The 12,135-nt window shown below is 44.8% G+C and overlaps 1 protein-coding gene across 1 annotated transcript in view; it reads left to right on the forward strand.

Annotated features, from left to right (window-relative positions):
* Positions 1 to 12,135, forward strand: part of syne2b (spectrin repeat containing, nuclear envelope 2b) — a 126,073-nt gene that overhangs the window by 101,578 nt on the left and 12,360 nt on the right. Inside the window, exons 110-112 of the mRNA XM_035423754.1 lie at positions 1,790 to 1,945; positions 4,298 to 4,456; positions 5,421 to 5,587. Of these exons, the coding sequence (XP_035279645.1) occupies positions 1,790 to 1,945; positions 4,298 to 4,456; positions 5,421 to 5,587 (482 nt within the window). The remainder of the gene's footprint in view (positions 1 to 1,789; positions 1,946 to 4,297; positions 4,457 to 5,420; positions 5,588 to 12,135) is intronic.

Genomic DNA, 12,135 nt, shown 5'->3' on the forward strand with positions numbered 1-12,135 from the left:
GTGGAGAAAATAAAAAAAATAATGCACTATATTCTTTCATACTTGTGACTAATCTATTAACAGTGTATTCTATTCTAGCTATTAATTTACAAATTTTTGAGGCATATTGCAGTGTGTCATCCAGCATTCCTTTTTATGAACCCTCATATCAATATTGAATGAAATTCTTGGAATAATGAATTATGGGTGATTCATGCCCAGCATACACCCAGTATATCTTGAAGTGACTCGTGGTCTGACATCAAATTCTGACTGTTTTAATGTCTGCGGCCAGTGTCCTGCATAATTGACCTTAGGTTGGCCCAGGAAGAGCAGTTTTGAGTCAGCAGGATTATCCCCATCACAATGTGCAATAACAACTCCTTTGGATGATCTGGCCGGATGCATGCTTGACTGTTCTCATGAATTTAGAGAATTTCACAGCAATTTGAGAGGCCTGTGGATAGAACTGGTCATTCGAATTTGAAATCGAGGATGAAAAAACTGCAAATTAAGAGGAGTTTTGTAGAAGCTCAGTGTGTGTCTGCAATTACCAAAAGCACAAACTTATCTCTGCCTCCCAGAAATTGCTTGCTTCAGTCAGTGCTATGTCATCACCAACCAAAGTGACACAATTGTTTTTTTTTCCCGTCGGGGTAGGATGGGCCTGTGTTGGCCAGCATTTGAATGGGATGAAGTAATTAGTCTCACATCGCTGCAGACTTCCTGTCGTTATGGGCTATTGTCATAGACCGGACTCTAAAGTGTTGAATTAAAACATTATAAAATCTAAATAAAATATATTTTTAAAATACAATTTTGCAAAAGAATAGTGGATAAAATGTTTTTTTTTAATTTTACTTACATGTACAACAGCCTCTTAACTGGCAGAGCAAGGCCACTTGCTTTGTCACTTAATTAGAAGTGTCTGTCCTGGTTCCCCAGCTGCCATGAGTGGCTGCTTTGAAGGGATAGCTCTGGTGTTGACTGCTTTTGTGTGTGGGGGGGGGGGGGGGGGGGGGGGGGTTTGGAGGTGCGCAGTCCTGGTATTCAAAATGTATTTTATTTTATAATTTGCTAAGAAGCAATAAGTTAAATGAAAAAAGACATGCTGACTTGTGGCTTTTTGCTCTGTTCAGTTAGTCGCACATGACTGCTTGTGGATCTATTATTACAGAAGTGGAAAACTGCAGAGCCAAACTGACACTATAACGCCTCACTGCACTTCCACTCTCATTGGCTGATCCAGCCAAAATCCTTAAACTTTTGCCTTTTCCTTTTAACTCTAGTAAACTGCTTCCCAAACCATTGTTTTAAGCCCTTAAACACGTAAATAGAAAGAATGGCAGCCCATTATTTACCCAGGATGGACATGTGGCAGAAGTTAATTGACTTAAAATAGTTACGATTTGGTGTTACTGATGATTACTTAATCATGTTGTGTTGGAGCACAGTGTTTAATCACTTTTTCAGAGGTGGGCCAAGGTTGTTTGTGGCTGTGGCTGATGATAACTGCCACAAGTCCTGGAGATAAACTAACAGCACACAAAGTAGATCCAAGTTTCTAACAGGTTGGGCTTTCCGCATTATCCCTTCTGGCTCATTATGGGTTTATCTTCCCTCCTCCCCCTTCCCCCACTCTCCTCTGTGTGCGCTCCTCTCTCCCCTCCCCCATTCCCCTCCCCCGTGCCGGCCTGCGGGCCCTAATCCTGCAGGGCTGGGGAGAGACAAGAGAGAGAGAGAGAGAGAGAGAGAGAGAGAGAGAGCGGGCGAGAGCGGCAGGGGGCTGACTTGTTGTTATGTTATGCAGGAGGCAGAGGACTCGCTAGAAGACTGGGCTCAGAGCCTGACGGAGCTGGCCACCATGAAGACGGACCTGTCCCAGTACATCATCGCCGACGACGTGGTGCTGCTCCAGGAGCAGGTGGAGCACCTGCGCTGCCAGTGGGAGGAACTGTGCCTGAAGGTAGGGAGAGAGACGCCGGGCCCGGACCATGGGCTGCGCGTGTACACGGGCGGACAAAGCCTCAGCTGCTGCACTCTCTGAGTGTGTGTGTGTGTGTGTGTGTGAGAGAGAGAGAGTGTGTGTGCAGCTGCTACATGGAGCACTGCTCAACTCAAAGGCAGGAGGGAAAGTTTAATATTATTAAAACAGAGTGAAGTCAGGACTGTTTTGATTTTCTTAGTGAACAGTGGATTTTAGCAATAGATTGCTCTCTGGCCAAACTTTTGAGCTTTCTGGTTATTTTGGTTGCATGCTGGTGCAGTGTCAGAGATAACTGAGAACAGACGCCTTTTAAGGGTTGTTAATGGAAGCTATTGATGGCAAAGGTCTGAACTCAGTGTTCAGCAGATTTAAGTCAGCTGCATTGACTGTTGAAACAAATTGTGTTTGTGATGAAAACTGACCTCTCCGGCTCAATAATGTAATCTCACTGCTGTTGTCATTTATCACTAAAGTAAGTAATGCATTTTAAAAATGGGAAAAATAATGATGCGATCCCTCCAGTTTTTCAGGGTAACTTTTGGCGCTAACTTGTCAATTGCAATTTCGGACAGTACATTATAGCTTTATGCTGAGGAAATGGCGTTTATTTTCTAGAAAGTAAGATTTCAAGAGTGATGGAATTGAAAATGAACCTACACTATAAAACCCTGTCGAATTCCATCAAACATACTGTCACATGCACTGTAAAAAAAAAAAAAAAAGCAAATGAAACACAGCCATTGGCTGTTATTGCAAGCTGTTCTCTTAGAGATATCAGACGCATGATGCTTTGCGTTGACAGGATGTGTCTTGAGAAGGTTAGGTACTGAGGGAGAGGGCAACAGGTTGCAGAGGGAGGCAGTCATTGGAATGGGAGAACAGATGGCGAAGCAAAGCCGGACTCAGGCTGCTGAAACTGGCCCTTTGTAACGGGGATCACAAGCTGTGTGACACGTCAGGGGGTCAAGCACAGAAACACAGTGACCCTCCGAGGGTTCAGGGGCCCGCGGAACCAGCCTTTAGTTCCATTTGAATTGTGCCGCGAACGGCTTCGTCGTGTGCCTCTCTCTCACCTGTGCATCAGGGCTTGATTCACCACGCAGATGTGATGTGGTGGCAGTGTCTGTCACAGCCTTCCCAGTCTGCCTTATTAAGGTCTTCTCTGACTGTCTGATGCACTTCTCAGTGTTGCGCTTTCCTTTCAAGAGTAACTTATAGAATCCTCAATACCTTCATCCTTTATCATTTTGTTGCCTTTTAGCATCAGATTTTATGCTAAGTTAGCATAAAATCTGATGCTAAAAGGCAACAAAACAAAAAAATCACGGGCATCTTCCAATTTACAACACACATTTTATTAAGCCATGGAAGGTCAGGTGGACCTTCTGTTATTCCTAACTTTGCGATAGGAAATATCAATGGACAAGTCTTTAATATTATGGCCGTGTAGTAATATAGCATGCACTTTAGGCATAGTCACTCTCCCAAGTTGAACTCTTTGTGTTTCATCTAACTTTTCTACTGCTTTTCTACGTCTCACACATTCTCACAGCGCTCCTTAAAAGGTCTGGGTTGAAACTGCGATAGGTGTTCTTCCCCGTGTCACACTATGTTTATTCATTTGCTATGGCAGAGACAGCATGCAGGTATTTTAAACTGATCTGAATGTGTGATTTCAAGCAAACTGGGGCACAACAGTAATAAGACATGGCGTGAGTTTACTAGACCGATTGAATATTCATTCATTCAATAATATTGACGCCTGTCTTGTTTTTTTTTTTAGTGGGAGGATGTAGAAGATGGTGTTAAAGTTTTGTTTTTGGTACTTATTTACACAAGAACTGTTGCATCTGTGATGTGCTTTCACGCATTGCAGGTATTATTTCCTACTTGCCTTTAAGGGTATAGACTGATTTTAGCTTCAGTTGAGTGAAATCTGTGCTTCTAAAAGAAAAATAACTTTATTTAAATGCCTTGTTTTGAACTTACACTATTAAATGAACTGGAAAAACCATTCTGATTTGGGCATACCTAGTAGCCATGGCATCATTGATGTTTCGGTTGTTGCTCACCGCTTTCTCACTCTTGAAGAACTCAGTTCAGGAGCTGAAAGTTAGTTCTGTCCATTACATGTCCTGCCCTGAGGTTATTGGTGTGCTCGTCCACATCTGGGTGACATCACATTCCTGCACTGTTTATCTCTATGGTAGCACCGGAGGTGCTTTTTCATTGGAGGGTTGAGCCCCATGTGGAGCCACACCCTCCCGGTCCCCCAGCATCCCTTTCTCCATATCTGTAGTCTCATATCCCATCCCGTGCCTCGCTCCGTAGGTGTCTCTACGTAAGCAGGAGATTGCTGACCGGCTCAATGCCTGGATCATCTTCAACGAGAAGAACAAGGAGCTTTGCGAATGGCTGACGCAGATGGAAAACAAGGTGGCACACAATGCCGATCTGAGCATCGAGGAAATGGTGGAGAAGCTGAAAAAGGTATGGCACAGCCTGTCCACAGGCAAACTAGCAGGACCTGTGCTCCTTTCCCATTTTATGTGTGCCAGTTTATCTGAACAGTAATGTGGGCTTTTGTATTTAATTTATTTAATTTAGTTTATCCCAGCATAATGAACACATCTGTAAGGAGCCGCACGAGGCCACTTTTTCAGGATTCTGTAATTGTCATGCTAAAAGAATTCTCTGTGAATGCAAATCCTTTTCATTAACTCTACTGGATAATTTAGCTCTACTCATTAATCAGTTTATCACAAGCAACAAATATTTTGTCATTAAATGGTTTGTATGCTAATTTTCAAGGATGTGAGCAAGTAGCTCTGTTAGGAAATAATAATTGTGATGCTGGCAAAAAGACTAAATGCACTTATAGATCATCACCAAACTAACAGCCCAGTCCACACGTGTCGCTTACACTGATCAAATGGAATGATAACACCGAGACTCTTTTCAGTCCTGCCTATGCGAGTGTGTTTCAGTGAAGGCATTCTGTCAGTCTAATCTTGTTAATCCAAACAAAATGCAATCAGTTAAATGAATGTTAATATGTTCTCTCAATTGTTTGTATGATAATGTTTTGTTATCAGAAAATGGGCACTTTTTCCGAGCTGGATGACAGGCTATGGAAGTTATGTGGACTTTTAAAAAATCAAAAATACTAAATAGATAAACATATAGTTCTCCTGCTGTGTTCTCTGGTCAGATCTGGAAGCCTCCAGTGCTAACAGCCAGTTGTGATCTACCCTGCCTGGGAATAGAGCGACAGCTGTTTAAATCACAGCAATGCATTGTGGGGAAAAAAACTCTTCACGTGCACAAAGCACGTTTGTTTATGCTGTGGGGGAAGGGGGGTGGAGGAAAGCGTAATGCATTAATATGTGGATCTTGATAGAATGAGCGTTTCCCAACACCCCCCCACCCCCCCACCCCCTACTTCCCAATCCAGGACTGCATGGAGGAGATTAACCTCTTCAGTGAAAACAAGACCCATCTGAAACAGCTGGGGGAGCAGCTGATCACCGCCAGCAACAAGACCAAAGAGACGGAGATTAACGACAAGCTGAAGGACATCAATGACCGATGGCAGCACCTGTTCGACCACATCGAGGCCAGGTGAGTCCCGGGCCACTGTGACGACAGGTCCCTGCCGGGGATTACCGTGAACCTGCAGCAGAGAGCCTGACCGAGGGATAATGATATTAATCCATAAGCAAGCCGCGCAAAGCCAATGAAAGGGCCAGTGAGCTGCTGGGAAGGAGGCAACTTCAGAGATGGTAATGCACAGCACATCTGGCCACATCTGTCCATTATGGCGCTAGTTGAAAATAGTATATTTATCCATTTTGCAAGCAAGGGAAGTTGAAGAGTGATTGCCTTCGCAGTGCTGTGAGATACGTTGTCCAGTATGTTTGGGAATCACTCTGTGCACAGTTGTCCATAGACTTAAGAAATACCAATGGCTTTAGGTCTCTCAGTGATGTGCTGAATAGGACTTTGGCTCTTTGGTCTACGTGAAGTTTAATGAGTGGTCCTCATTAAAGTAAGGTTTAGGTGGTCTTATCTCACATATAATGGTGGCGGAGGTGCACATTTCTACATAGAATTTTATAATACCTTACAGTTCCATATGTCACTGAATTTGTATATTCAATGGATTTAATAGTCAGAACAAGTGGTGTCCAACAGTCTGACTGCTGTGTAGGTTGCTGGAGCAGTTCATTCCTCCTGAATGGCTTCTTTTTAATGCCATGTTATGAAATGGATGTTCTGGACAAATCAAGATACTGTACGTTCTTTATCTTTCCTGGACAGTCTTTATTTTTTGCCTCTCAACAGCAGTGTTCTGGCTTAACCCCATCCCTCATGTTTTTATCTGCCCGCTAATGAAGCAGCACTCAAGAAAGCTCTTTAGAGAACCGTCTACTTATCGAGTACTTATCCAGCAGAACACAAAGGTTGTTGTGGGGCTTAATCACCCTGTTTATGTATTGTGAAGCATTAGCAGTACTTCCGGCGTGATAGATTTTAAACCTCCCGGAAGTGTTGTGCAGCCATCTCTTGCATGTGATGGCCTCTGTAAACAGGTGAGGAATCAGAATGTCAGCTGCCCTGCTTGCTTCTATAGAGTCCCCTAGCTTGCGCCAGATGGCCAAAGTCTCAGAAGCCAGGGGCTTATCTCTGCAACCTCTGGTGCGCCTGTTGATGATGGTGGCAGATTTGCCATATGGCTGGGCCTGTAGCCGCACTCAAAGGCTGCCCTGCCCCTCTGTGTGACTGACGGAGGGAGGGGCCTGTCCGCTCACATTAGGGGCACAATGGAGACGCGCCGGGGGCCGTGGGCCCGGCTCTCCCCACCCCCTCCCAATCCCCCCCCCCCCCCCCCCTTCGCGGGTCACAGCCAGCCCATTTACACGGACATCTGTTATCGTGTTAGCGAAGCGCCGGGGCTGTGCGCACAGCGCTAGCCGACACAAAGCACCGTGACGCGCCTTCGTGCGAGCCGCGGCTAATCCTTCGCAACTGAAGTTCGTCTCCCAAGTGTCTCAGAATAAAGAGTTCATCTGACACTTAGTGTGCTCTTTGTACCCAACTGGACAGAAGATAATTTGTGGCGGTTATCAGCTAATATGAGTGAGAAGCTGCAAATGAAGACTTATAGAGCCTTAGCTCTAAGATTTTTGAACGGCTGTTTAATGTGCTGTGACAGCACATTACCTTGTGACCTTTGACTGTGCCACTGTTTGCACACTCCTCCTTATGACACGCCGTAAATAGGTCTGTTGAAGTCCTTGAAGCTGATGTCAGTCGCACCCTACCTATCTGGCAGGTGCTTTGCCGGAATGGTAATATAAGGATTTGTATTTTGGTGGCATAGGGCACCTTCCTCCTGATTAGTGCATGTCACTCCATTTTTGTGTTATAAATTCAGAGATATAAGATCCTGTTGATGACCATTCCGTCCTTGGGGAGCCTTGTTTATAGTTTATTGGGTGAGTATCCATTATATTACATTACAGGCATTTGGCAGACGCTCTTATCCAGAGCGACGTACAAAGTGTATAACCGTAACCAGGAACAAGTGTGTTGAAAACCCTAGAGGGAAGTACAGTTCCAAGTGCAGGGAGCAAACGCATAGTTTAACTTGGACCCTGTAGGTTAATCTGATCAACACAAACAAGAGCAGCAACAAAGCAGTCTATGCAAATAATACAAGCAATAATTAAGTATGCACGAGTGCAGTAACTAAAATAAACTAAGATGAACAGCTTGCCTAGTTACAAACCTAAGCTTACGTAGTCAATTAGAGACTACAGGGAGGTAGGGAGGGAACGAGATCTGGCTTTCTATGTTTTTCCCCTATACTGGATCCTATATTTAATCTAATATTGTTTGTCCATTCAGATTCTCATCAACTCAAATCAGCCTCTAATCTCAAGAGTAGTGTGCACGCTAATGGGTTTGCCCAGTATGATGTGCTTCGGAAGAATAAAAGTTGTCATTAGTTATGACAGAGACCCCGGTCTGGCACCAGTGCATTGTGGGAGGTCGGAGAAAGTCGACTGCAGGGAATCAGATATGCTGACGCGGGCGTGGAGTCCTCTTTTGTCCCAAAACAAACTGGGTGCCTCCAAGCATGGTCCAGCAGCTGCCATCTGCTGACAGCGGCCATTGTGTCACGGCACACGGCTTCCTCGCCGCTTATAGCCGCCTGGACAAGTGCTGCAGTGCGTCTGTCATGGCAGATGTGTCTGTTATTGTCTCCTTTCTATTTTTTAAGAAAAAAAAAATCCTATACTGAGTGTCTGGCTGAAGTCCGTATTCTTTGTTGCTACTAAAGAATAGAATGAGGTTCTATTGAATGAAAAAGTAGATTGTTTTTTTTTCCCCCAACTCTTTCTTGTGGTTGAAAGCTATATCTCTTCTCTCCGAGGTTGTAGTTTATTGGGTCATAAGCAGCTGGTATGTGTATAAATTTTGAAAAGGCCTGACTTAAAAACCACTCACTGCTTTTTTTGTGTGTGCTGTTTCCACGTAGCCATGGTAATGCTTCTGCTGGAAGAACTTTGGCATCATGTGGCGTGCTGTGTTGCCATGGTGATTTGTTGGCTGCAGAGCAGAGAGCGGGACACCTGAGAGGGAAGGGGTTCGTGTGTGAGGGTGCGGGAGCTTCAGGGCGGAGGGAAAGGGGAGCAATGCCTTGAAAATGGATGGGAGTGTGCAGGAAGCACAAAGCGAGGTTCACCGGCCCTGCCCAGCGCTCCGCGTGGTGCCTGTCCTTTGTTTGTTTAACTTGGCGCAAAATGCTAATAGTTTAAAGGAGCCCACGCAGTAGTTTTTGACTGGCAAACCAAGCAGTTTTTATGCAGGTTTTCCTGTGAGCCTCTGTAAATGTGACCGAATGGCCAAAAGGTACACGACTAACCATCGAGGGAAAGCATTGACAGTAGCAGGAGGAATCCTGCATGCTTCTGTGATTCGTTTTATGGTCAGGTCTCTTCATTGCCCATGCTACCAATATGGTGCCTGCTACTGCCAGCCAGCATCTGAGCTGCTCTTCCTCTTTGTACGATTCAGTAGCAATTTCCTTCCCCCTGTTGACACCGTTTCTCCATCTTGCATCGGTCTTTGTCCATGGCCAGGACACTCTTGAAAAAGAATAGATTTTTAATCTCAGTTAGGTTTTCCTGGTTAAATAAAGGTTTAATAATAATATTATAATAATCCTTCTAGCTGTACACTAACTTTAATGGGCTCCTCACTTTAATCCCTGCAATGGGGCTGCCTGTTGGAAACACCCTTCATCCCTATGAGATCTCCTTCCCACTCCCTGGGGGTAGATTAATTTGTCACCTGTGAAGCCTCTAACAGAATGCCAGCAGGATGTTAGCTGGTATCAAATACCCTCATGGTCCCACAGTCAACTGGACTCTAAATGCCCTAAATTCCCTCTAAATTTCAAACTACCAGGAACAAGCTATCTTTTAAAAGAAAATGACAAAACATCATGTTTAATATGAGGTAAATGCATAAAAAACTAATAGTTCGGGTACAGTATGCTTTATGAGGTGGTTTCCTTCAAAGTTGATAGTTGCAGGCTGCATCTTTTAAGACTAGAGCCTGACCCTCTTCCATCTATCTATGATGCCAACTGGTGGTACTACCAGCCGAGTGGACAGTATTTGCACGTCATGCCATTGGGCACTTAACTTTAGAAGGTGCTGGTCCATCCTTTTCTGCCTGGGTGCCCATCCAGTCTTCTCACTGGCCTTAAATTTTGGGATATAGCTGACCGTGGCCCTTCTGTTTTTAGGAAATTATGGATGATGACATATATGACTTTCTGGTGGGATTTTATTGTCCGTATCCTGTAACTGGTGACTGAAAAATGTGTTTAGACAAAACACCATTGGCTTTTCTCTGCTGGGACACAGTTGTTTAGTAATAAAGATGACACCAGGAATATTTTCTGGATTTTACTAGAATTTTTTCTGAATGGGTTTATCTTGTTGCTCAATAAGGCCTGCAGTAATTAATTAATGAAAGGATTTTCCGATGATGCCCCTCCCACCTGCAGAGGAATGCAGCTGCAGCTGCCCCCCACAGCTTAAAGGGGTGGAGGGGGGTGGTCTCAAATCACAATGTGGCTCGGCCAGCCAATCAGGTTCACAGCTTTGAGGTCACTTAACCTCATATGCCCCCCTCCCCACACACACTCTCCCTGAGGAATACCCATCACTCTGTGTGTGTGTGTGTGTGTGTGCATGCTGAATGAGAGAGGCGCCCAGCGAGGGGGAAAGTGAGAGAGAGAGAGAGAGAGAGAGAGAGAGAGACAGAGAGGGAGAGCGAGAAAGAGAAAGAGAGAGAGAGAGAGAGGGCCCGGAACAGGGGGGAGTGGGCAGGCAGATTGCAGCGCATGAAGGAGGCTGAGCAGGGGGAAGCACATTCTGATGGGTAACATGGAATAGCTACACAAGCTGTAAGTACCTCTCTGCCCCAATCCCACATCCCTTAAGCCTGTACGCACCACCTAACAAAACCTTTCAGCTGCATGCTTAAATTAGCAAACGTGGAGCCTGTCTGCTGCGTTTGAAAGAAAGCGAGAGAGAGAGAGATGGAGAGGGAGAGCTAGAGGGAGAGGGGGATGGGCCATGCTTTGTCAGCGCGTGCAAGCGGCAGCCTCAGCAATTGATACATGGGGAGATCGGGTGCCTGGCTAAGTGCATTGCACGGACATTATTGATTCATTCTCCTCCACCACATCCCTCCTCAGGTGCACAGACCGTCGGCCATTTCTGCTGCAGGGCGTGTGTCTGTGTCCATCGTAGAGATGAAAACAGGAATCAGCTGACTGAGCAGCGAAAAAGAAAGATGGCTCTACTATCACTGTCCTTCATCTCATACCTGATTTTCGTCGTGTTCTCTCGTGCTGCACATGCCTTTGTTCTTTTTGTGATGTAACGGAAAGCACGTTTCACATTCCGTCTGGTAGGCATGGGTCACATCAGGGGATGTGGGGCTGGGGAGTCCAGTCTAGTAAATGCCCAGTAGAAAATCCTGCGAGATTCCAGCTAAAATATCTGCAGAATGAGGGTCTGCAGAAAAATATCAATAAAAGGGTCAATAAAAGATTTTAACAGAATGAGTGAAAAAGCTGGCGCTGGTCTGGCACTGGCATGAAACCTCAGGACGCTGCGGTGATGCTCAGTGATGTGCGTTCGTGAGCTGTTGTTTTGAACCATGCACAGGAGTAGCTTAGCGGCTAGCCAGCAGGATCACAGGGGATAGCTGTCACCTTATAGAATTACAATCGCAGAGCATGCGCCGAATGGATATCAGAGGACGTCTCTGTTTCTTAGATACGATAATCAGTATGCAGGCGCCTGATCCCTGCTGGCAGGTGCACCGTCAGATGTGGAATCATACCGGGATATTTTTCAGTGGCAGTTCCACCATTATAGATGACGTGTCACATGGCAGTGAGCATGCGCAGGTCATTTCCCTGCCTCAGAAATCTCCTTGTTAAATATGTAGTTACAGTCTGACCTGTGCACTGCACACATTCAAAGGGAAGGGGCCTGTTTTTGATGGTTTTGATGAATGAACACCAGTTAGTATTATTGATCATCAGGGTACAGGAATGGAAGAGACTGTTCAGATTTTAGGTTGCTTCCTATCATAGTCCGCTTTGTCCCGAAGCTTTGAGTACAAAAAAATAATTTGTAGCTTTTTGAAGTTATTTGTAATCATTTTAATACTGCTCCTATAACTAATGTATAGACCAACCTTTTGGATCATGCTGTTTGTTTTTCACCTGGATGCATGATTTTTAAAGAAATAAAGAATATAAAAAAGAAATAAAGAATATAAAAAAGAAATAAAGAATATAAACAAGGCTGTTTAAAGAATATGGTTTTGGCTCTCTGGTTGAAGCCATGTGTGTAATGGCGAAAGAAATGTCATTTGTGAGAGAAATGCCATCCAGTTTAAAGACTGGAGTCTTGGACAAACTGACCTATGATGTGACTAACAGAGACGGTAGGCCCTGTGGTGGCATCTGAGGATTCCAATGCAAATGATCCTTTTTAAAGACAGATTTTCAGCTTGCCCCCATTATGATGCAAGAAAAACAGGAGTATGGTCAACACCTGCAGCCTTAAAGT

This window comes from Anguilla anguilla, chromosome 1 (assembly GCF_013347855.1).
Source record: "Anguilla anguilla isolate fAngAng1 chromosome 1, fAngAng1.pri, whole genome shotgun sequence".
NCBI lineage: Eukaryota > Metazoa > Chordata > Actinopteri > Anguilliformes > Anguillidae > Anguilla > Anguilla anguilla.